The sequence below is a fragment of the Centroberyx affinis genome, unplaced genomic scaffold, assembly GCF_046629955.1.
Source record: "Centroberyx affinis isolate AG114_WGS23_722 - 3 ecotype Tasmania unplaced genomic scaffold, CSIRO-AGI_Caff_v1 ptg002183l_1, whole genome shotgun sequence".
In the NCBI taxonomy this organism is placed as follows: Eukaryota; Metazoa; Chordata; class Actinopteri; order Beryciformes; family Berycidae; genus Centroberyx; species Centroberyx affinis.
In genome coordinates, this window is record NW_027280491.1 from 90,654 (window position 1) to 116,765 (window position 26,112).

The 26,112-nt window shown below is 41.4% G+C and overlaps 2 protein-coding genes across 3 annotated transcripts; both read right to left on the reverse strand.

Annotated features, from left to right (window-relative positions):
• Positions 1 to 939: 939 nt before the first annotated feature.
• Positions 940 to 21,228, reverse strand: fbxo25 (F-box protein 25). 2 transcript variants are annotated; one of them, XM_071532273.1, is made up of 11 exons: positions 21,174 to 21,228; positions 20,514 to 20,690; positions 9,012 to 9,115; positions 6,212 to 6,261; positions 5,975 to 6,067; positions 5,760 to 5,853; positions 4,368 to 4,552; positions 3,957 to 4,139; positions 3,309 to 3,452; positions 2,308 to 2,334; positions 940 to 1,884 (listed from the first exon to the last, which is right to left on the reverse strand). In XM_071532273.1, the coding sequence occupies exons 2-11, from the start codon at positions 20,639 to 20,641 to the stop codon at positions 1,795 to 1,797; spliced, it is 1,098 nt and encodes a 365-aa protein (XP_071388374.1). In that variant the 5' UTR covers positions 20,642 to 20,690; positions 21,174 to 21,228; the 3' UTR covers positions 940 to 1,794. The 2 variants fall into 2 exon arrangements, with proteins under 2 accessions (XP_071388374.1, XP_071388373.1); XM_071532272.1 differs by lacking the exon at positions 2,308 to 2,334.
• Positions 21,229 to 22,319: 1,091 nt separating this feature from the next.
• On the reverse strand, positions 22,320 to 25,853 carry fam110c (family with sequence similarity 110 member C). Its single transcript, XM_071532277.1, has 2 exons — positions 24,979 to 25,853; positions 22,320 to 24,867 (listed from the first exon to the last, which is right to left on the reverse strand). Exons 1-2 carry the CDS (start codon positions 25,476 to 25,478, stop codon positions 24,420 to 24,422), a joined length of 948 nt encoding a protein of 315 aa, XP_071388378.1. The 5' UTR covers positions 25,479 to 25,853; the 3' UTR covers positions 22,320 to 24,419.
• Positions 25,854 to 26,112: the final 259 nt, after the last annotated feature.

Here is a 26,112-nt window from a genome sequence, read left to right on the forward strand (position 1 = left end):
CTGAATGTACGCTTTGGTTCACCGGACGTTGCTTTCAACACTGGGATGGTTTACACTGATACTGTAGCCAAAACAGAAACAGTTTACCTCAGTCCGTCAACACAAGGCCTTTAATGCCGGCCAGCCTCTTCCATAGCTTCAGACCATTTCAAAAAGGAAAACAACCAAAAATATTATTTAAGCATTATTTTGCTAAAATTTCTCAAGATTTTATTTCAGTTGTTTGAAAGAAAATAATTTTCCTGTACCAATATTAAACATCTACATGTTGTGCCAAAATTCCTAAATATTTAACTTAGTACAAGGATGTGACTGCCAATTTCGTCTTCTACTAATTTTAGTAAAGGGTCAACTTGTGGAGGTCAATTTCAATGGAATTCCCCTTTTAAAAGAGAACATCTTCTCTGTATTTGAGCATGCAAATATACAGTACTGTGCAAAGGCCTTAGGCATTATCTAGTTTGCTGAAGAGACTTTTCTCCCTCTTAATGTGTGACATTGCACTGATGGACAGCACTAAAAATGAAGTGGAAACAATGGAAAAACATAGCAGTGATAGCACCCAGGATGATTTTCTACTAGTATGGGTATATTTCCTACAACTGATAGCTCTATGAAGCTAATTTGGATGTTTAAGTTCAGACCAGTTCTATGAATCCGCAGTCTGTCTCCCTTTCACTGTCAAAGCAGCAGCTCCAGGCTGCACATTGTTATAGTGTGACACCACAAGTCTGATGATGACTCGTCTGGTTTCTACTGGATAGAGTTGTCCTTAGTCACCAGTACAGAATGGGGTGTCAGAGGCCCTAGGAAAAATATGAATTATGAAACTGATATTCCCACTGTTCACATTTCTTGGCTCCTGTGTCCACTGAGCTCCTCATACAATAACCAACAAAAGGCCAAATAATTCCCCAAAACACAATAACCACACAAGGACAGGTTTTTAGAAATATTTAATCATTATATAGCTAGATCCTGTCCCGTAAAAGTCATGACAGTACCATCAAGAGTAGTGGAATGGTAAAGGAATATTACAAAAGTTGAAGAAAGGATACAAAATATTTTTTCCATAAATAAGGTTTTACATTTCTCCTGCCTGTCCACTTGACAGTTCTGACCAAAGTACATTGTAAAAACTTGTACGGCAAACGCAATTTTTTACATTATTTTCTTTTAGTGTCGATGCCTTGAATGTACACAGAGCACAGCAAGAATTCACAAAGGACAATATATGTAAACAGAGACTTGCACTTAACTTGACATGCATTCAGGTACTGCAGAAGAATATCACCAAAACAAAACAGAGCGACAGGCAGAGTAGCCTCAACCCCCTCAACTACACAATCATTAAACAAATTAGTCAATTTGTTCTCCCAAGGTATAAATGTGCACCTTTCCCCATGTCCATCAAAACCCCAGATACAGTTTACCCATCTCCAGCATGCTAAAAATCCTTTAACATTATTTTTTTCTTCTTTCCTGTCTTGAGTTGCCTTTCTTCTTGTCATGGAGACAAACATTTGTGCGGAAGGAGCAAAAACATGAAAAAGTCTTTTACATCTTACCCATCTCTGACATTCTCAAAATCATTAAACATATTATTTTCTCTTTCATCTGTCTTGAGTTGCCTTTCTTCTCGTCATTTGGGCGTGAGGAACAAAAACATGAAAAAGTCTTTTCTTTCAGTTGCAGCCCTTTGTAATTGGGTAAAAGACATCAAAACCTCATACACGCACTTCACTTGGGAGTGAGGGGTAAATGGGTCCTTCTCCTGAAGAACAGCATGGAGGATCAGAACTGGAAGAGGTCGATAAAGTGCTGGGGAGAGACGGGCATGAGGCAGTTGTCTGGATCTTCGGCTGTGCACGGGTGGCCGCAGTCCTGGAACACAGTCGAGACCCAAATCATTAACGGGAAAACAGAGGATACCTAACTTCAAGTAGTACATTGAACATTAGTAGACACAGAGAAACATTTGGCTAAAAAACGGCGTTAGACAAAATGACAGCTGACAGCTTCTTTCAGACACATGAACTGAACATTCAGAGGAATTTATGACCCAACAAAAACAAGCTGTTAAATGTTTTAAAGAACGCAGTTAGAGGCCGTTAAAAAGTCAGCAGAAAGGATGGCAGCGCTCGCTAAACATTCCTTGAGCACTAAATGAGGCCATGAAGTGAAACACAGAGAGAAAGGTACAAGACAAAGCTGCATGCATAGAAAAATAAAATCAGATCGTCAGGGCAACGTAAAAACAAAAATGGCGACTGAAGAGACAGAAAGGCGTGATGGGACAGGAAGTACCTTGAATAATAACGCCAGGTGGCGATCCTTAAAGAATCAGGGAGAAGGGGGACCAGGAAGAGAGCCAGGAAGGAAGGGAGAGAAGCATGGAGAGGTCAGAGGTTAAAGAGTGTCGGGAATTAGCCAAGGAGGATAATATCAATGTTGTGACTAGTAAATAATTCCAGTAAATAGTTCCTGTAAATTAGGTTTACTGTGTCAGTGAGGGCAAACAAGCCATTTACTTGACCTCTGACCCCTACATATACATGTATGAGTTCTCAGATTACCATTTTGTCCATGGGCAGCAGGGATTAGCATAATTAGCACATACCCGTTAGCATTAGCGTTAGCCTATAAGTGCTGATGTGCGTCACGCAGAACCTTGTTTATTGAAAGTGGAACAAATCATTTCTATGTTGGCCTCAGGAATTTAGAGAGTAAATTAATCTGTAGTTTGCCAAAGTACAAAGGCAACATCAATGTTTATTTTTATTATATTTTTTAGAAAGCAGAGATAGAAGGCAGGATTTTCATTATTCTTTCACACCCTCTTCCTCACTGTCATCCAGAGAAGACTTGCACTGCTATCAGTGTGAGAGAGACTGTGTAATTGGACCAAAGTATTTTGGAGACTTTGACCGAGACTACCAAACGATAATGGATGTTTTGTCTGTCTGGTCATGGAATAACAGCATGTTCTAGTACCAAGATGACACCTGATCCCATAGGCGGCCTCTCAGATCTGACCTACGTACAACCTGAGAGATTCAAGGCCTGTGAGAAACATCTCTTCTGCACATGCAGCACAGCGCAGGTTTAATTTATTATACACACATTCTAACTTCTACTAAGCTGACAGCTTGGATGCCAGTGAAAGGCGATTAGAGCGAAAGCTTAACCAATAAATGAAACTTGCATCGACCTGAGTGTGCAGAAGCTGTTTCTTCTATGCCAAAGTGCCTTGCAGTGCCACGACACCTACTGGTGAGGCTTATGTCATGTTGTGTCTCCTTGTTTACCTTCCAGAAGAGGATGCTACAGTGTTTGCAGAAGTGCAGTGTGTCTCCGTACTGCTCCCTCTTGGGGTAATACTTCTGTAAGGTGAAGTACATCAGCTTCCAGTCCACGTTGTCGCTCTCAGTCAAGACCAAATTCCTACAGTACTGTGTTCACGTACACACACACACGCAGACACATACACACACACACACACACACACACGCAGACACATACACATATGCACAAAAATACACAGAGTTTGATCCAATTTAACAACTAAAAACCCAGGAGAGAGGAAAGTAATTATTAAAAAGTAATTAGAGAGAAATGTCATAAATCAAGGACATTTCACATTAACACCAATTCTGAGTGTATGTGTGTGTTTGCAAGAGAGAGAGAGAGAGAGAGAGAGAGAGAGAGAGAGAGAGAGATCCCCACAAAGGAGTAAATTCAGGCAACTCTGCTCTCTAGTGGTCAAGGGAGGAATTACTCAGCAGCCTTCTTGGGCAGCCATTAATTACTGTACTTTGAATGAGAACTTTATCATTGATGCTTGACCGTAAGCTAATATTTAAGTTTGAAGTATATCAGTCTTGAAAAACATTCAGCAGCAGATTGTGAACTACTGCTCATCCATGTCTCATGGTTAAGTATGTTAATTCTCTCACCTGTTTCTCTGAGAAGTGAAACTGGCAAAGCTTCTTCCACAGCTTCCTGTCCTCACTGAGGATCTGCAGAGTATATGTGGCCTGTCCCAGGTTGATGATGTCATTGGCATCTGAGAACTTGTAGAGGATCTTGTTCTGCATCTGAAGCGGCAGGTCACTGAACGACGCGCCATCGGACATTTGCTGAGGAGAGAATAATTGGACAGTGGTTTTCCACTTCTTAGCCTACGCCTCCTTTTAAGACAAGTTTAGGTACAGGGAATACACAAAGTGTGGAACTCAGCTGGTGGAGTGTAGAGGTGCTTCATACATTGAAACAGGTTTTGGGAAAGGATAAAAGGGATACACACATGCACATACTCGCGCATGCATGCACACACACACACACACCCTCGCCCATCCGCTCTCTACCTTGGGGATCTGCAGGTTGTTGAGCTGCTGCTGCCAGCTGAGGATGTTCTCCAGCCGGCACAACCAGATATTGACGGTGCCCACCAGGATAGACCTGTCCACACCCACAGTCAGGCTCTGCAGAGTCGAGCTCAGGTCCTGCAGCAGTTCCTTGATAAGCCGTGGATTGTAGTGGTCATCCAGGACTAGAGCCCAACAAAAACAACATATAAGATGCAAAAAAAAAACAACCACGACCAGCTGAAACATGACCATACAAACACAGCAACAACAAAAATAATAAGACAAAAAAAATCTTTCCTCTTCCAAGTTCCTCACTGAGCAGAACCCATATTTGTCTTAAAAAAGACTTATGACTGTTGTGTTTTTAAGGAACGAGAGTCAGGAAATGGCTATGGAAAGGCTAAGGCTTCTTTAAAAACTCTCCTCTCTCTACTAAACCCTACTAAGTTCACTACTAAGCAGGGCCTATATTTGTCTGAGAGACACACAGGCATCCTCAGAATAGAAACAAGAAAAAAAACAAAAGGTTATTGGAAGAGACTGATGAAAAAAACAATTCTCCATCACAAGTAATGCTTGACTGCAGTTTGAAATGACAACTCTATGTAGTATTTTGAGGCCATTACTGAAGCCAAAGACAAACTCTTTCAATACCAAAGTAAACTAATCCAAGTTTTCCCTGCCAGATACGTGTGGCTGAATGGACTTCAGTCTAGATCTGTCCTTTGATCCACCCGGCAACACATCCCCATAATGACGGAGCGCACTGGTCCTGCTGGTTTTGTGGTTAGGCATTCGCTCCAGAAGGAGTGCCACGACTAAATAGTACCATGAAACCTGATGTCTTCTGCCTGCTCAGAGCCTAACCATTTGGTTTTGAGGGCATGGGAGATGGAGAGAATGTGAAATATGAGGCTGCATTTAGGTCCCTTAGGTCTTCCAACCAAGGTCTCTTGGCTGTTCCACCATGCAGACTGAAGTCAAAAGGTGATAAAGCATTTGCAGCCATGTCACCTAGACTGTGGAATAGTCTGCCTCCCACTGTAAGATTGTCTGAATCCGTTACTACATTTAAATCACGTCTCAAGACACATTTTTATGGTTTGGCTTTTAACTGACTGTACTGTCTTTCTGTCTGTTTCTATTTTCTCTGTAAAGCACTTTGTAAACTCTGTTTTTTGAAAAGTGCTATATAAATAAAGTTTATTATTATTATTATTATTTACCAACGTAGGACGATCCTAAACTAAGAATTGGTCTGGGGTCGACTGACAAGCTCTGACATCAGGGAGGATGCTGGGGCTGGCAATAAATATGGCTGCTGTCTACCTGTATGTCCACAGTATAACTAAGTAATAAGTCTATCTCTCTGTCTCTTGGGTCTCCTACCCTTCCGGACAATCTTCTCCAGTATATTGAAGTAGTTTTTCTGGGCAGCTCCACTCAAAGAGGTCAGCTGGGACTTCGCTATTAGCTGGAAAAGCTGGGAGAGAGAGACAGGGAAGGAGGGAGAGACAGAGAGAGAGGGACAGAGTCACTTGTAGAACTGGTAGAACAATTTCAAAAGGATTCTTTATGAAGACACATGATGATCATTTGCTTACTTTTGCAACATAGTTGAATCTCCTCATGTCCTGGATGGCACTGGAAAAGTCTAGGCGGTTGAAGGCTTCACCAAGTGTGCAGTATCCGTGTCGCTGTGTGCACACAGACAAAGGGTTTAACACAGAATTATTTGATTCAAGCAAACCCCGCTGTTTCCTTCAACAACCAATAAATCCTTCACGCGAACACTCATGAGGTCAAGTCACAACATAAACACCTCCAGCTCCAGCGCTCACCTCTCTTGTGCTCCCCTTCTGCGCGTAGATCCATTTATCCCTGAAAACAACTGGAGAAGGAAGAGAAAAAACAGTGTTTATTGGGGTATAGCCAGTGCTTAATTTGTAAATGATGAGGTCCCGGAACACCAAGGGGTCGGTGTTCCCGTGAGTCGGTGTGGACGGAAAAGGTTTCGGAACATATCAAGACAACAAGTGCATTGGAGGCACGGTGGTGCTCAGTGCAGCCATACAGCTTACTGTAGACCTAACAGCCTAAGCATTACGAAATGACCGACTATATGACCTTAGAGCTCAGACTACTACAGACCTATAACAATATTTGATTATTGCATAGGCTACATACATTTTGTCCAAACATTTTTACAAACCTGCCCTTCAAGTAGTGGACTAAAGATATAACTGCGCTGTGCACAACATAAAATGCCCGCATACTTGGCTGTGAGACATCCTAATCATACATAAACACATCAAGGAAACTGCAATGGCTTCAACCATTTACCAGACAAATTCTGGCTTGAGTAGTTACGCATCAATATTCAACACAAATACTTTCAGAGAATATCTATTTTGAACGTAGGAAACAATGTCAGCGAATAATGAAATGACAGAAATAAAACGTGTTATGGTCATGCCATGCAGCTAGAGTCTGCCTAAATGCGACACTCAGCTGGACCGTGCTGGTTTTGAAATGCCCACATTGATGTGGGGTTTACAGCCCTTCACTCAACCAATTATATTACCAATTATTTCTGGACACTCAACATAACATGCGCAATGTCCCACATATTTAACTGTGAGACTTAAAGGTCCGCACTCCAAATAATTTCTGTTTTAATCTATGCAAATATGAATTTAGATGTTATTGTCCCAGCAGAGAACAGTTTACAAACAAAAAAACACACGCTTACCTTAAAAAATACTCTACACAGCGGACATATGGACAGCAAATTCAACTGTCTTTTAGCCATGACGATGTCTGAAGTTTACCATAACACACTCTGCAGAGCAGCTCACTCCTGTGACGTGATTACTAGGTTACAGGTGATTAATAGGGTAATCACCTGTCTTCATATGGAAATGAACCAATTCGGTTTTTGGAAGGGAGGGGAAAGGAAGTGTCAACTATTGGGATTATTACATAGCAGACAAAAAAAAAACAAAAAAAAAAACTTTCATGTCACCAGAGGTGCCGGGTCCACGCAAATAAGTACTGGAATGCAGGTAGTCCAAAACCGCGAGGTGCCGGATCCTGTTCCGGCAGGATCCGGCACAAATTAAGCACTGGGTATAGCTGCCAAACTTCTCCTCTTCCCTTTGTACCTCTTAAAAAAGGTACAATCCTTTGACCATTTCAGTTTTGGTGTACATATACTGTACATATGTTCTTTAGGAGTTTGAGTTGTAGATGGAAAATATACTTTTTAGAACTTTCATTGTTCACTCTATTCCACTTTTTTTCTTTTTTTTTTTTTTTTCGTTTCCTGTCTTTTCCTGTCTTCGGTATTAATAGGTAGCAGCCGCAAGGTTCAACTTTTTAGAAGAATGCACATGACGTGGGGAGCCGACCAATCACAACGAATGGGAGATGTGGTTTCATGCTGTGTTGTGCTGTTTCAAGAGCTCCCAGGTGGGCGGTGATGCACCAGCTGGATGGAGTTTGCGCTCGTTTTAAAAACAGGCACTTCTGACAGCAGCCTCTCTACCTGCCCATTCTGAATCAGTGACGAAAACCAGAAAGCCCATGTCTCCCCCTCCCCTATCGATGACAATATGACTGATAGACCCTTTTCACAAATATGATTGATATACTTCCACTTCATCTTTGCAGCGTACAGATCGGTTCTCACCATTGCCAGCAATGTTAAGAAGCCAACTTTCTGTCACCCCCGACTGTGTCTGTGATCAGTTACAATGTGTTTCAAAATAGCGTGTAACACAATACAGGTGTTGTCTTTGACATAATCTTCCCGTTTCTGTTGTCAGGCGACTGCAGCACTATAAAAAAAGTTATTTGATCAAGGATCACAAAACAGCACAGAAATTACTGTCAGCCTTGGTTAGCCAGTTAACATTTTGTGACCCTCGATCAAATAACTTTTTTATAGTTGCGCAGTTGTCTGACAACAGAAACAGAAAGATATGTCAATGGTAACACCTGTATTGTGTTACGCCATGTTGAAACACAAAATAAGTGATCACAGACGAAGTCGGAGGCGACAGAAAGTTTGCTCTTTAACATTGCTGGCAATGGTGAGAACCGATCTATACCCTGTGGAAGTACGTCAGCCACATTTGTGAAAAGGGCCTATTGCACCCTGGTGAAGGATTCCCTGGAGAACCTTGCATACTTGCATACCAGGCCCATATACGCATGGACGGTGCCTTCATCTACAGTACATGCTCCACCTCCCTTATCAACACATGCATAACCCAAAGTTGCAAGGCCCACGTTTTCAAGCAGAAGTGAAATAGTTTGAACACACCCTGCATCCAGTGTATAGGTTTGTTTCACACCAGTGTTTTATAAACATTACAAATGTAATACTTTGAATTACTCATAAAACTCACAATTAGCTGTCACATAGGCTGCTGTCAACTTTCATATTCAAATCTCAGGTAATACATTCCAGGGTGAAAAGATGTCTTTAGTCCAATAAATTACTGTGGAAACAGTCAGTGTTACAACAGGTGGCACTCTACTTTTTGCTTGGCCATTTTCTCCACAAAGGGCCTTTAATTTTCATACCACAGACCTTTGACATAGTCGCCATAGAGATAATGTGCTGCTGCAACTCACACTGAGATTTGGTGTTGTTGTTGTAGAAGTCCTTTTTCCTCTTTTTGGTGGTGAGGTCACACACATCTTCAACAAACAGCTTTTCTTTGTTTTCATTGCAGAGCCTGTTTAGACACAGAGAAGACATGGGAGGAATAAGTAAATAATGTTGCATGACTGTGTCTGTGACCAATAGGCTTTCAATACAAGATAATTGCATGGTTAAGGACACCTGGGTTCAAGCCCCCTAAAGAATCCACCCTGCAGAAGTGTCCTGCAGCAAGTCGGTGAATACCCATGGTGCCTTTCATTAGTCGTTTCAACCGGCCCTCTTCGGCACTTCCCCTCGGGTGAATCCCCTCCTCCATCTTAAGTGCCGTTCCATTACTCTGATAACTCAAGTGAACTTTCTGAGACCGACCCTTCAAGGGCCAAGGGAGCGAGTCGACAACGATGTAGACTTCACAAGCGCATATTTCCCAGGATGCATTGTGATCGTCCGTCAATTCCGGTGCACGAACAGGTGATAAATATAAATGCAAGTAAACAAACAACATTTAGAGGATTTAGACATATTTATGAAATGAACTCATCTGCAATATTTCATTACTCATTGGTCTGTGTAATTTTTTATTATTTATTCTTATTATTAATTATTAGGCCTGCTTAAGGGCAAGTGCATTCCATTTCAAATATTCTGCTCCCCCTCGGACCCTGCGCCCCTGCTCTGCAAGTGGCCACTCGCGTTACGTATGGTGCCACGTATTACCAAGTGCCGAGGGGAAGTGAAGGAGGGCCTGTTAACTGCATATAACAGAAACTCTGGCATTGTAAAATGTGTTTTTTGTTTATTATTTTTTTATCGTTGTCTCTATTGTCTACGTATCTGTTTGTACCTTTGTACATGAACTTGTGTACAATAAAGAAAGTGGGAAAAAAGGAGGGCCTGTTAAATGACTAATGAAACGCAGCTCCAGTGTTGTTGTTCTGCAGCTCACCCTGCACTCTGACCTCCTGCTGAGGATTGCAAGCAGAATTTCCCCACAGGGATCAATAAAGTCAATGTTTTCCACACATAGATTTACTTGGGCGGGCCGCCCAGGTATATTAACGACCGCCAAAGTATATTTGGCGACCCATTTTAGCATTTTTTATTTGTATTTTTGTATCCGTCCGAGAGAACGACGCCATCCGCGATCGATTAACTAGTGGACAATCTCCCCTCGCTCTACCCCTCCAGGGTTTCCCACACATAGAGAACTTTGTGGCGGGCCGCCACAATATCAGCACTGACCGCCACAAATTTTATTTTTATCACTATTTAATCGTAGAATTGCGTGTAGCGCATTGATCCGCTCGGCCCGTAACTGCTCCACGCGATCTCTCTCTCTCTCTCTCTCGCTCTCTCTCTCACCGGACCCGTCTGTTCGCCCCCCACTGCACACACGTGAGGGAAAATTTTTTCCATGCCAAGAAGACGGCCGATTGAATTCCCGAGAACTAACAGTTAACGTTACTCGGACTACAGCTGAGTTTCCGAGATTAGCACGTTGTATAGCCTAGCTGCTAGTCAGTATCCACTGAGTGGACTGATAACTTTAATATTAACTTTTTCACTCTGACTCTGAATGTTTGCTCCCTCAATTCAGATTAATATTGAAAAATATTTTCAAGGGAAAAGGACTCATCCTGAGGAGGAGCAGGGACAGTCTGGACCAGAGGAGCTGCTGTATGGGGCGCTGATTGTAAAGTGGCGCACACTGAAATTAACAGCAAGATTTCGCCACATTTAGCTCCAAACAACGTTTAAAAAAGTGGTGTGAATTTTTTTTTAACATTTAGATTTAAGATTTAAGATTTAGATTTAAGATTTAACATTTGACTTTTACATTTAACATTTAGGTTTAACATTTAACATTTAGATTTAACATTTAACATTTAGAATTAACATTTAGATTTAGATTAAACATTTAGGTTTAACATTTAACATTTAGATTTAACATTGACATTATATTTAATATATTTTTTACAAGAAAAGTAAATATGACAAAGTTCACAAATATTGCTGTAAATCTGGTAAAAAGTGACTTTAAAAAATTCACACCACTTTTTTAAACGTTGTTTGGAGCTAAATGTGGCGAAATCTTACTGTTAATTTCAGTGTGCGCCACTTTACAATCGGCGCCCCATACTGCTGAGCAGTAAAACAGAGTAGATAATAATGTCAAAGACTAGTAATTTAACGATGTAAAGATACAGGTGAAACTGACAGCACAGAGAGATGTAGCAGGGCAGAGGGGCAGAAAAGCAGATTTCTCTGTAAAAGGTGTCTCATTTCTATTCTTCACCTTGTAGACAAAAGCAAGCAACAAATAGAACAGTGTAGTACTGTTTATATTTTTAAGTTATGTTATCTTTGACACAAAGTACTTTAGATATATACAGGTTAGTTATTTGTTTGACATATGGAACTATTTAAAATGGAGTACATTAGATATTTTTTCAGCCATCCAGGTAATGGGATCCTTTATTGATATTAGCCTATATATTGAAGATATTAAAGAATACAAGAATAAAAAGGCACTCAAACCCCCCCCCCCCCCCCCCGTTGCCAACCCACCTACCAACACAAATACATTTGAATTCTGTGGGAAACACTGAAAGTTAACACATTAATTACCAATCAGAACACCAAAACTTCAGAAGAGACAGCACCACTCAGACTTGGTCTTATTGTGCCATCTTTGATGCAACATTAGGTTACATATGGTCACACGCCAGCACAAATTTCAACTTAGATACACTGTCTATTTGCATGTATATGCGTGTGCCATATAGGTGTTAGTATGTCGCTCTGTTGCATATCATGGTGAGTCCATGGCAGACAGAGTTCTGCAGTATTTTGTGGTTGTCAGGGCCAGCATTTGTGTGTTTGCATGTAATAACACTAATTAATACCAAATACCAACGATAACAATAATAATCTATATTTAGATTAGAGAACTTATCAAAACAGAGTTAAAAACTGCTTTACAAGATAAATAGAATTGCGAGCAGTTGATAAAAATGTGAACAATATCACACAAATAAAAGGAGAAAAAAGAATAATAATGCACAGAATAATTAAAACAACATAAAGACCATTGTTCAAGTACAAGCAAGCATAAAAAGTGAGTTTAAATGTGTATTTAAAGAAGACAGTGAGTTGGCTAATGTCAGGTACACATTATCTTGTTGGACAGGTTGTTCCAGAGCCCAGAGGCCCTAATAGAGAAAACTCTGACCAAAAGAGCGCTGCCACAGGATCTCAGGTTGTGCTTGGACTTATAGGAGATTAAATGCTTTCACTAGATGCTAATACAAAATATACCTTAAAAGTGATCAATAAAATCTTAAAATCAATCCTAATTACACTGGTAGCCAATGGAGAGAAGCTAAAATGGAGGTAATATGCTGTCTCTTCTTAGTTCCTGTCAGAAATCTGGCTACTGCATTTTGGGTTTACTGTAATCTGCAGATAATATGCTGGTTTAAGTGTACAGGGAGTCAGAATAGTGCAGATGCGACAAAATAAAAGAATGGATCACAATGTCTGCTGTGATGGAGGAAACACCACAGGTGAAAGGAATATCAGTGGCTGAAGGACTGGCGTTCGGACAAAACTGACCTGTCAGACAGTGATTTCTCAGAAAACAGGCAAAACACTATGAGGTCCTTAATCTTTTAAGGCAATCAAGTGGTCCTGCCTGGTCAAGTGGTCTTACCATCTTAGATGAGATGGATCTTAGCATTTTGGCAGCTGACCTCAACTTGACAGATGTTGTACATACCATGAATGACTTGAAATTAACTCCAAAAGAGGCAGAAAGGAATGGAGTGTGTATTTATGTATTTATGTACATAGTTTATGTGTGTATGTATGTGTGTGGTATTTCAATACACTGATTATAAATGCTTTATGAACTGAATAAATCAAGGCCATGTGTGCGGTGGATGGCTACTTGTTGTTTTAGCTGTGTTTTGTCGTGGTCAGCCCCTCAACGATCCTGGAGTGCATTCTCTTCATTTCTCTGTGTAATTTGTGTGCCGGCGGCCTGACAACATGCAGCAGTCCATTCAGGGAATGCACGTTAGGCCTATGCTTGTCTGAGCCGAAGTTAACACTCGAAAGTGTCGGCTTAAAGTGACCTAAACACAAAAACCATGCGCACAACATCTGTGTTAGTAGTTCAGGTTTATCCTGTTTACACCTGAGGCTCCAACTACAAAGTCAACACACTATAGTCCCCTGTGCTTTGCACTTATGATGCCTTCCATAATATACATGTCGTGTTAGTAGTGTCTAGAAGTTTTTGAGCATTGTCCTAAACAGATCCCTAAAATATGCTTGCGAAGGTATAAGGCATGAGGACAGCAATGTTCTTCTTTGTAGAGAGAAAAGTATTACAGTAGAGAAATAGCAATGATTTTTCTCTACTGCAAAAAAATATATTTCACAGACTAATACTACATGCTGCAGATAATCTATTATTCATTTAAAAGGGTAAATCATGAAAAGAATATAATGCAGAAAACTTAACTGAAATCCTTCAACTTCTGTTCTGAACTCTCTACATCAGAAAGAGCTTTGTTACTTTGCCTGCTTTTCATGACAGGACATTTGGCAAGTAGTTTGGTTGTGTAGTCCAAAGCATTTCAGAGTAATAACACTGGGATATTATGCATCAGCTTTGTGAGCAATTTGAACAATCTGTTAGTATTGCTAAACAGATTTTTCAGAGAAGAAAATTATGTCTTGGACACAACACACTGGGGGAAGCGGAACCCTCAATCCTCTCAAAAATATATCTTGTTTAAAAGCATGTAATGTGAAAAACATGTTTATTTTGCCAAAAAATTATTGTCATCTGTGCATCTAATCCTAATTTCCTTTAAATTATGTTCAAACAAAATAAGAATAATAAGAATAAGAGATAGATTGATGCCTGAAAGGAGAGAGAGATGCTGGTTGTGCTCTGATGAACCAATATTAGTGCAGGTACATGGAGTAAAGCTTCAATTAAGGTAAAATGAACTGAACTATTCCTTTAATGCCACAGCCACACTTGCCTTGCCTAATGTAGCCTGAATGAAGCCCATATTTACCATGGTCAATAAGCCTGCTGGAATTTGGGATCTGTATCAAGATCTATTACTCTGTAAATAGAGGTATTCTCTAATGACCTTTGACTGGCTGATCAAAGCGCCTGGACTGGGCTGATAATTGACTCCCCATGCATTAATAATCCATTGGCTGAAGTTGAGCACCTGACTGGCAACACTACCAACCAACCAGACTTGATTACACTGAATGTACACACAGAAACAGGAAGGCACACAAATACAAAATAATGCAGATCGGATATCTACCGCTCACTTAGTTGTCTGTGGGGTTGGAGGGAAGCTTGGTCCATATGAGAAAAACTAAACATCGAACAAAAAGTTCGGAAATTTGTGTTTGGTAGATTATTTCTCTGTTGTAACAATGCTTCTTGGCAATACATTTTATACCGTTGGAAAGCCTGTTTATTTCCCTTTTAAATGGTGCCTCATTTGTAAGGAATATGCATTTGTGGGATGAGCAGCACAGCTGAGTATGTGGGTTGCGCTCATGTAAAATTTGCCAAATCTTCTCTGCCAATGCCAAACAGCTTATTCTGCTGTTGCTATTGACTCTTGTTTGGTGTTGTTTGGTGGATTGGATGATTGAAGTCTATCAGTAACAAGGAAGAAACAAGACATATTGGCAATTTTACAATTTATTCATTTAACAAACAGTCAGGAGCCTCAGTAGCGTGTGGAAGAACCATACACAGCCACAACAGCCTGGCACCTCCTCCTCCTGCTGGTCACCAGCCTGGTCACACACTGCTGTGGGATGGCATTCCACTCCTCAACCAGGATTTGTCGCAAGTCAGCCAACGTGGTTGTGTCGGTCACTCTAGCACGAACAGCACGCCCAAGCTGATCCCATAAGTGTTCAATTGGGTTGAGGTCAGGACTGTTGGCAGGCCATTCCATTCTCTCTACTCCCAAATTCTGGAGGTAGTCTCTGATAAACCCCGCTCTGTGGGGGCGAGCGTTGTCATCTTAGAGGATGGAGTTCGGTCCCAGACTGTGGAGATATGGGATTGCCACTGGTTGCGGAATCTCATCTCGATATCTCTCTGCATTGAGATCGCCTCCAATGATGACAAGCCTCGTTTTTCCAGTGATGGAGATGCCGCCCCACACCATCACACTGCCTCCACCAAAAGGTGTTACTCTATCGGTGCAGCAATCAGCATAGCGTTCTCCCCATCTTCTCCACACTTTGACCCTACGATCCAACTTCCGTAGGCAGAATCTGGACTCATCGCTGAACATAACATTCCTCCACATGTTCAGGTTCCAGTGCAGGTGTTGCCGACACCAGCGCAAACGGGCCTGACGGTGAAGGGCAGTCATGGCAGGCCTCCTGGCAGCCCCATGAGCCCGGAGATTGGCTGCGTGCAGTCTGTTCCGGATTGTCTGGGCCGAGAGCCGTGTGCCATATCGTCCTGCAAACCTTGACTGCAAATCTGTAGAAGACAGCCTACGGTTCCTAAGTGCTGAAAGGGTGAGGAACCGGTCTTCTTGGGGTGTCGTCTTCTTGGGACGCCCACTTCCCGGTCTGTCTCTGACATCCCCCGTTTCATGGAACTTGGCCTTCAGTTTGGAGATGGTACTATGGCTCACTCCAAATAATGCCGCAACTTGCTTTTGTGGAACACCAGCTTGAAGTTGCCCTATCGCACAGGCCTTATCGAGATCAGACAAACGTGGCATGCCGATTCTTGGAGCAGACACCAATTGACCACTGTAGCAGGGCCCATGCTCACAGGTGCTGCCAATCAGGTGCCAATCAGGTACCTGATTGTCAGCACGTGGGGGTACCGGAAGCTCAAAACAAGAGTCAATAGCAACAGCAGAATAAGCTGTTTGGCATTGGCAGAGAAGATTTGGCAAATTTTTCATGAGCGTAACCCACATACTCAGCTGTGCTGCTCATCCCACAAATGCATGTTCCTTACAAATGGGTCACCATTTAAAAGGGAAATAAACAGGCTTTCCAACGGTATAAAATGTATTGCCAAGAAGCATTGTTACAACAGAGAAATAATCTACCAAACACAAATTTCCGAACTTTTTGTTCAATGTTTACTTTCGCACAATTAAATCAATGCAACTTACACATTTTAATGTTTCATAAGAGCAAAATGAAGTGGGTGGAGTTGTTTCTTCATAGAGAGAATGTAAAAGAGCATCTGGAAAAATTAGCCTGACCTGAGAACAGTCTAGATCTCAGTATGAAGTCATATTCTTTTCATTTTTAACAGACTGCTTTTATGGCAAAATTACAAGAAAGATGGTTAGTGTTCGTTTGAAGTTTGCTAGCTGATCCCACAAGAGTCCACAGATAAGAGGAGAGTGATAAAAATAAGGTCAGAGAATGAATGTGCTTTCTCATACATCGATTGCATTCTATTGTTTTACTTGCTCCTGAGGTTGGTTTGGGCACTTTCCACTCACACAATAGGCCTACAGTACATACGTACAATAGGGCATTTATTCCAATCAGGAAAAAATGCAGGGGCTGAGTTGTGTTCATCAGCTTGCAGAAGCTGGGGAAACAATTTCTTCACCAAAACGACTCAGTCAACACACAGGCTAATGGATGGAAAAACTCATTTACTTTTTCCTCAAGCATATGGGAAGGCTTGGCTTTGCGTGTCTGAGTGGGGTCTGTGAAGTCGAATGGATGGGATGAATGAGCTCTACGGTAATCCCTCTGTCTCTATCCATTTATCCAATCCCACAAGCATACACACACACACACACACACACACACACACACACACACACACACACACACACACACAGAGTCTGTCACAGTGAATTATAGGTCAGGAATGCAATAACCTAGCATTTCACAGAGGATGCATACGGAGCAAGAGCCTCAAGAGAGCCAATAAAAGATGTCACATAGCAACAGAAGGCTCAGCTACCTTTCTGGGTATCTAAAAATATTCAGAAATATAGACACTATGAGCTATGAGGATGAAGGCTGTATGTAGCTGACAGTTAAGTTACCTCATATGCTCTTCTCTTAGAGAGATGGAAAGTGTAGCATTCAAATAGTATTTATAATTGTAAGCATTTGTTTTATCCTGCTTAAAGTGTCAGATGCATGGAGATTACGATATCAGATAGTGTCAGATAAACTGTCAGTCACAGGAAAGTACATTAAATTGAGGTTTGAGTATTTTCCTGACACCACTCAGCTTTTTGGTACCTATCTTGCACTTGAGCAGACAAAAAATAATCCATAAAAAGTGTTTGTAAACACTAGTTGACCCAGGTCTGGTGGCGTTGGTATAGGCTGCGATCTGGGCTACTAATGTACCATTCTGTGTCATGCCAGTGGCTGTCATAACGCTATATTTCTTTCAGGGGGTAAATGTGTTGGTCTGCCAAAAGTACTGTATGAAGTCATCAGCCTTTCTGCGTGAGGAAGCGCTTGGAGGACAGCCAGTGTGAAGAGATGATGTCATTGGTTATTGTGTGATGCAGTGTCATTGTTTGTCTTTCTGTGAAGAAACTGTGGCGTGCTCACGGGCTAATGTGGTACTGTGAGGTACGGCTGGTTGATCAATAGAACGAGGGCGATATCACCAACTGGTACGGAGATTCCTCTCAGTACTGTAGCCAATTGCTATGAAATTCAATGAAAACAGGGTACTACAGTCATATATAAATAAATAAATAGTAACCCTCATTGAACCAATTTGGCATTTATGGTAGCCTGATGCCCTTTTGTAATATACAAACACATTCATGCAACAGGCACACCTACCCACCCACCCAAAAACACACACACACACAAACACATCATATGTATTATGAGCAGACAGAGACAATAAAAAGAAAGAATGGGAAACCCCCTCATCTTTCCCTTTCTGATGCTGTTCACCGCCAGTCAGTATATGTTTCCTGCAGATAACAAGGCCAGCTCTCCTGCCGGGAGACAACCTTGTCTGCCCACAGGGGCTCATATAATACAGACCAGAGGGACTGAAATAGCCAAAGTCTTTCAGCTCGCTGAATGCCTTTTGGAAGCAACAGTATTTCAAAAAAAGGCATAATAGGTATTGTTTGAACATTCTTGGAGCTATTTGCCTATTCTTGTGTACTTCTAAAAACTGTTAGCATTCCTCGTAGAAATTAAAGGGGAATGCCATCCATTTTAAGAATTCACATATGTTATTACTGTGCTCCGGTTGATGTTTGTTAACATGCGCCACTCTTTCCTGAAGCTAGAAAATAAGAGAAAACCATTGATTTTTTGATGCCACTGGGTTGTAAAATCAGGGGCTGCTCCATAGACAATGAATGAGGCGCTGACTTTATGAAGCCATAAGATGCTAAGTTGAGTTGTCACACCAAAATTAAGTTTATATTCTAGCATTGCTAACAGGTATGAACCAGAATTTAAACCTCAATTGGGTACAAGAACTCACAAATTATTATGGGTCAACAAAGTCAAAGGGTTAGTCCTCCAATGTCTAGCTTTAGAACAGAGTGGTGTATGTTCATAAGTACTGACTGAACTGTCCTGGGGCAGAGGAATAGCATATGTAAAGTCTTAAAATGGGTTGCATTCCCCTTGAAAGACAACATTTCTAAGACAGGATTCACACGTTACACCAGTTTGGTCATACTGTTTGGAGAGAGTGTATGTGTATTGTGCATGTATATGTGTGTTTGTTTTCTAGAAGGGATGATACTCAGAATCTGGCAGAGTAATTTCTCTCAGAAAGTCTCTCAGAAAGTGAGAAATACAACCAGTCTCAGTACTGCAGATTATTAAACTGTGAAAATAGACATTTAACATGTCCACTCAAAAACATCCACCTCAATGAATGTTACTTTGAATGCTGTAGCATATATTTACCTTTACTCTAATGGGATACACTGATGAGTTTGCCTTATGTGAAATTACCCTCTGAGTATCTCAACTCAGCCCTATACTCAAGTCTGTCTGTTGCCATGACGCCACTGTGGGGACGACAGGCTGCAATTACCGGATGCAAATCACTTCATCAAAGACTTCGTTTCTCTGCTATGGCCCTGATAACAGTTGATTGGACAATTTCCGTTCCTACTCTGTACCTTATCAGTGCAGCATGGTTCAGAATGAACTGTGCCACTGTTTTCATCTGCTGAAGGCCTGGGCACTCCCTGCTGCACACATACTTCCTTTTCCACCCACTGAGCACTTCCACATTCGGCCACTGGCACAGTTGTGCTCTTTTTGTACGACCATTCAGTGCTCTTGCTTTAAGGGTAAACACACCATCTAAAGCCACTGTTAACTGGTCAGGATACAACAGTCAGGAGTAGTTTGAGGTCGTCTGTGGAAGTTGGAAGGCGTCTGACAACCAGATCAACACACACTGAGCCTTGGCAGTCGGTGAGCTCTGGTCAATCATTAGAGTCCATTTGCAGGGCTAATGAGATCTATTCTATTCTCGGCTGCATCGGTTTTAGTAAAATTTCATTCTAAGCAACCTTCGATCCAGGGTTCAGATAAAAGAAATCTATACTGTAATTACAAGCACTTGGAAATATTAAAGTTTTTAATTCTGCATTTGCCAGTTTGTCCTTACTTATACATTGACCGGCATGATGATGAAAAAAAAGCAAAACAATCATGAGTGAATGACATAAGACTTCAAAGCCATTCTAGTCAAAAGGGAGAGAGAAGGGAGGCTAAACAAACAAACAAAAAATGCCTTGAAAAGGAAGGTTAATTATTCAGCTGTGTTTCATGTTATTATAATAACCCCAGTCCCTGGATCTATAAAGGAGGAACACTACCTTTAAAAAAAGCAACAGGGGATGAGATAAAAGTGGCCTACTTTGAACATGTTTACTGCTGAGCTCTGTGAATGTGAAATCCGTAATGAATGAAAGATCCACAGCTACAACCCTGTTCAGTCTATGGAATACAAAGAAACCACTATCCAATATTATGAAACAGTGTGGCGATGTTGACGATCCATAATGTGCTCATTCAATGACACTAGCTGGCTTTAAGTAAAGTATATACTATGCAGTGACTGCTTCCACATTAAGAAAAAACAGCAAGAAATAGTACTTGTCAATCTAAATACTGAATTAGGTCATTATCTAGAGAGATTAGGCAAATAATGCGTTTTACATTGTAATGCATGTCCCAATAATACTGATTGTAAAATAGTTTAAATGTATTATACAGTCAGTTGGTAAAGGACAAAGCATTAGAGGAAAATATGCCTATGACCTGCTAATAAAGTGATTCATTAGACATTTAAGTTTGAGAGATGGACACAGTAGTGGTCTATAGTGGATGTAGGTTAAACCCAATAACAACTGTTGAACAAACAGGTGTGGCTTACAAAGGTAAATAGGAGGTGCTCTTACTCTTTCAAGTCTATCTCTTTGATGTTGTCTCCCAACTCGTGTCCAAAGAACACAATCCTCTTCCAGCCCTCCTCTGTCTTTTTCCAGCTCCATCCTGGCGACCTCCAGTCTTGGCCCAAGAAAGGCATCCTTCAGCCGGGGAGCGTGCGAAGAGAGGGTCGCTGTCACTCCAAACACCTGGAGGGTCAACCAGGCAACGGTTAAATTATGTTCTGGGTTGAATCTGTAAACCCTACATGTAAATATCAGATTATGGGCTGACAATCACTGACAATGAACAAAAAAAACAAACAGAAATTGTTTAGGTAACGCCATATGACTTTTAATTTCAATGGCTGTATAACAATATGCTTCTTCTGTGTGTGTAGTCATTCGGATGTAAAATGGCATACAGAGACAAATTGTTATAACAGCACACATGACAACAACCATGACGTATATAGAGCAATTAAATAATTTAAAAAAAAGCTGGATAGACTCCAGCGTTAGCAAGGGCTATCGAAGCCTTTTGGTTTTGGTTAGGTTGGCATAACGTTAAAAAACGCAGGTAAGACGTAGCTGTCACGCAAGTCAACACATATAGTCAAGACACGGATAAAACAAAGAATCTGAACCGCACGAAAATAGAAGTAGTCATTAATACAAAACGACTAAACAAACCTTTATTGCGAGTGACTCCTTTGTTGTATGGCTCCTGCCTGTGTCTCCTCTGCCCTGCTGGAGATATTGACGGAAGTAAACATAGTACGTACAGTGGCATGTGGCACCGCCCCCTTGGCGCTCTGTGATTGGTCAACACGTTTGTATTTATCTTGTTGCTACCCGGCATCGCGTCGTGGATTTGCTCCCGCCGTTGTCAATCACTTTCTTTTTTTTATCCCCCCTGTTTTGTTGGGGCATTTTCCTGCACGTGATGGCGATCTGCGCACATGTTCTTATGTTTTGGTTTTGAGATGGGGGAAGGGAATTGGACTACTGGACTCTTCTCTGATTGAAATGTGCTTATTAAGGAACATTAAAAAAAAAACAAAAAAAGATATGATCATGTACTAAATCACTGTATTAGGAAACAGAAGCCTCAGGTTCAGACCTTTTCGGGACTTAGTTCTGATGTCTTTTGTACAGTAGCCTATCATTCTGAAATGTATTATAGCTTTAGGTTTACTGTAGTTCTTTTTGTTTAGGGATGTTCAGTGAAACTGATGAAATTTCCAAGTGATGTTTTCGAGACAGCTGTGTTCATGCAGGTTCATACGTCACAGGAGGGACACCATTCTGGATCGTTAGTTGCATTCAGTTATACTTTATAGGCAAAATGGCAATGCAAGACCTGTAGCTTTGTCTTTCTAAAAAAAAGAAATTGCATATCAAAGCCTCCACCCAGACTGGTCTATGAATAGCAATAGTTCCTTTGGGCATTTTTATGTTTGATTTCATTACAACAGGCCTATATGACAGGCCTGATAACCTACAGTCGCCTAGATTTTTCACAGCATGGGCCTAGTCTTATACAGCTAACCATATCAACCACAACCATGCCAATAATAGCCACACGAGGAGACGCATTAGAAATTAGAAATCTTTGTCTCAGCTGGCCTCCTAATTAGGCTCAGTTTTGCTGTTAGATACTGCCCTCTTTAGGCTACATACATTAATTAAGTTTTCAGTCTGTACAGTCAATGTACTGTATTTTTATGTGTGCACTGAGCCCTACTCTAGGCCTTTTTGATGTACATGTATTTTCTATACAATTAACTGAAAATCATTATATTAAAACATTTTAATAGAGTACAGTTTTGTTTTCCTTTCACTTGCATCTGAGATGTCCAACATTTTGACCATGAATAAGTTGTTCTGGTATTTGTATAGTGCTTTTCTAAAACAAAGTTTACAAAGTACTTCACAATCAAGACAAAAGACACAGAAACACTGATGACCCTGGTAAGGGGTGCGGTCACTCTCTCTGCGATTACCTAGTGTATTAACTTGTGCATCAACCTACAGAAAAACAGTGTAAGAACACAATAATATGAACTTTTTATACTTAATGAAACCCCCCTAATAGACAAAACACTTATAAACCTGCAATAACGCAATTAGTGTGCAAATCATTGCATTCATGCAGTTTGTTCTTACATTGTGCTGTTACACCCTGTACATTATGCATTAGGAAGATTTTCAGTGAGTACTCACAAAATATTATTGTATGCTTATGATACTTTTCCATAGGTTGATACACAAATGAATACACTATAAAGGCATTAAAAAGTAAAATAGCATGATTCTGGTGTGTAATTACAGCAGAAAGCAGCTTTTGAAGAACATGTTTCCATCTAGATATTTTAGAGCTCAGGTCCTTGCAACAGACAATTGGAGAAGGCAAGACAAGACCTGACTTGGTACAGTAGTCAGTCAGGCCCCTGGAGGAGTTAAGGTGTGTCAACAACATGACGGTACAGTGTGTGTGTGTGTGTGTGTGTGTGTGTGTGTGTGTGTGTGTGTGTGTGAAGGAGAAAGACAACTCCATTCCAAACACTCAGTCAACAATTTTCCATCCCTCGCTTTCTTCCCTCTCATGTTACAGCATCTGAATTCTGATCAGGGGGCCACTGCAAAGAAAAGTGGCTAAAAGAGAGAAAGAGAGAGAAAGTGGAGAAGAGACAAAGAAGTCACACAAAGATTGGGAGGGAAGTGGAGATAAAGTTACAAGGGGTCACTGGACTTAAGACAGTAAACTAGCTCAGATTACCGGGTACATTCCTCTGACTGTTAGCTCATCCTTGAGTCGACAGACCATTTATTCAGGTTGCAAATGATTACAACCCACAGGTCTTTTATCTGGCTGATCCAGTTATTTCCAACACAAATTACTGATTTTACCTGTTATTATTGTCCAGTAGAAATACACTACCACCGTAAGGAACACATCTTTCACACAGATTGATTTCCTCATGAGATTGAAATGCAGAACAGCTTATTTATTGACATTTCTATATCCATCAGAGCGGGTAAAAATAAAGCACATAAAATAAAGTAGTATGGGTGTGTGTGTGTGTGTGTGTGTGTGTGTGTGTGTGTGTGTGTGTGTGTGTGTGCGCACAATGGAATGCACAGCCAGGGAGGCCAGTCACTAGATGGGACACTTAATAGGCACATTAAGTAAATGTAATTGAAGGGCACTTTTATGCTTGTCTTAGCCTAAAGACCGCATTGAGGAGCATCATTTATGATCATTGTTATTTTTGACAGAAGAGTCGCCCTGAAATGCTTATGGCACCAATCTCAATGTCAGAACTTAGCTTAGAGCAAGCTTTTATCTAGAAAATGATGCAAAATAATCACACTTTGCTCAAAAAAAAAAAAAAAAAAGAATGAGTGTTTTGCAGATAATCTCCTCATCAAGGCACCATTACCACTTTTTGGCAAGTGGCCCTTTTTGCCTTGTTTTTCACTGCTGTTCCCAGGACATCTGTGCACGCCCTTGTTTGTGTGTCAGTGTAACCTCCAAAGCAAATGAAACATTTTCTCTAAAACTAGCTTAACAGTAACAGACGCAGGTGCACACAAAACCAAGAACACATAGATATGCGAGCACACACACACAAACACACACACACACACACACACACAATATAAATGGGGCCTAGGCCGTGCTTTCCACATGCCAAGGCCAGGAATAACTTCTGGCTGCTTGTTTAGGAAGAGCCAATTCTGTCAGAGCCATTCAACAGGCCTATAGATAAATACAATGACGCTTCATTTATTTCACTCAGTCGTTTGACGTATGGCCTGCGTTGAAGCAATGTTATAAATGAATAAAATGTATCCTTTATACAATAGTCTTTGGTAAGAAGCTGGCAAACAAACAATACATATAGGCCTCAATGGAGAAAAAGAACAGATTTCTCAATGAAGCTCTCGTAACTTCTTCCCAGTCTCTTTGGCATTTTTGCAACTGTACAGCCATTTGATAATCCTGGCATTGCGCTCAATGACTGACGTTCCCTGACGAATTTTTTCATGCAACTCCTCCTCCAGTAGCCCATCGCTGTCGCCGCTGTTCCTGGAGAAGCCGCCGTCCGACGTGGAGACGCTGACGCTTCGGAGGTTTACGCCGAGGTCGTCCGAGCGCGCCGAGAAGTTCTCCTTGCCCAAAGACTCGATGACCTCGCCGTCCAGCCCGCAGTACATGAAGAACGCGTCAAAGTCCGCAAAGTTTTTGGAGTACCTCGAGCTGATGTCAGAGTGGGAACGGCTGACCCCCCGACATCTCCTTTGCACCTCAGCCACTCTTCTGTGTCCCGGCTTTTTCTCAACACCCACTGCCGTCTTTGTCCCAGGATCACTGTTCTCTCTGCCTTCTTGGTCTGTAACTTCAATTCGCCGTGCAATTGGCCTCAACAATTGCTCAGATCGCGAAGCAACTACATTAGAGGTACATTCCTTTGCATTGCTGCCCTCTGACTTGCATTCCTTATCTGTTGCCTCAGGTAATGGACCGTTCTTAAGCAGTAACCTGTGTGTTAGATTTCGCTTATTTCTTTCACGTGCTGACCCTTTCAGTAATTCACATTTCTGTCTGTAAAGTAAAATGGAATCTGGACGTTTCTTGGAACTGGACCGACGCACCACATTGTCCTGTCCTGGTGAGCAGCTTTGTGTCCCACCTGTAGAGTTCCTTCCCTTGTCAAGCTTGCCACTGCGGTTAGAGCTCCGGTTAGAGGAGCCGGTACTGCTCACAGAGGCCGATCCAAAGCTAAGCACCGACTCCTGAGTGGAGTTGACCACCTGTTGACTCTTGACATATTTCGGCTTGGTTGCAGCAAGCCTCTCCACGGCGCTCATGCCTCCTCCTTTCGCCTCGCTCTCCAGTTCCATTTGCTTTCGGAGGTATTCGGGACCCTTCTCTAGGATTTTTGTGGCGTCCACATCGCTTGCTGTCTCCATTGTGTTTGTAATGAACATTCAGATCTGTTCTTTCGAAGCAGCGGGTAATCCTTTCACTTACGGTTTCCCCAACGTTAGAGAGAATACATTAGGAATTCCGAGCAAGCCCGTTCTTTGCCTGAGCACGTATCACAACAGGAGCATTTACCTTGTCTGTCCAAACACACACCACATTACCCCACCCACCCCGTGCAAGGCTTGTTTTAACCAAACACAGGCTTGTTCAAAGTACACCTGATACCAGCACAAGTGAGAACAGTGAAAGCTGACACTGGAGCTGTTTTTCTTCTTCTTCTGCTGGTGGAAATGTGGGTCTTGATCCTTTTCCCTCAAGAAGGAACTAAATCTTACATTATCTCTTCCTAACAAACCTTGTTTCTATGTTTGACAAACACTATATCTACTATCTCGTATGCACTTACCAGGCAAACTGACTCATAAAAGAGGCTGAGAGCTGGGTGCAGTGCAAATGTTTCGCAATAAATGTAGATCCCAGCCTATTTAGCCCTAAATCATACACATTGTGTCTCATACAGGGAGTGTCAGAAATGGATGAGGTATAATTCATGGTAATTATTATTCCTCCATGCCATCAAAACAATATTTTCTGTTGTGCAATTCTCCTAATGACTCATAGAGGAAGGAAGTTGCT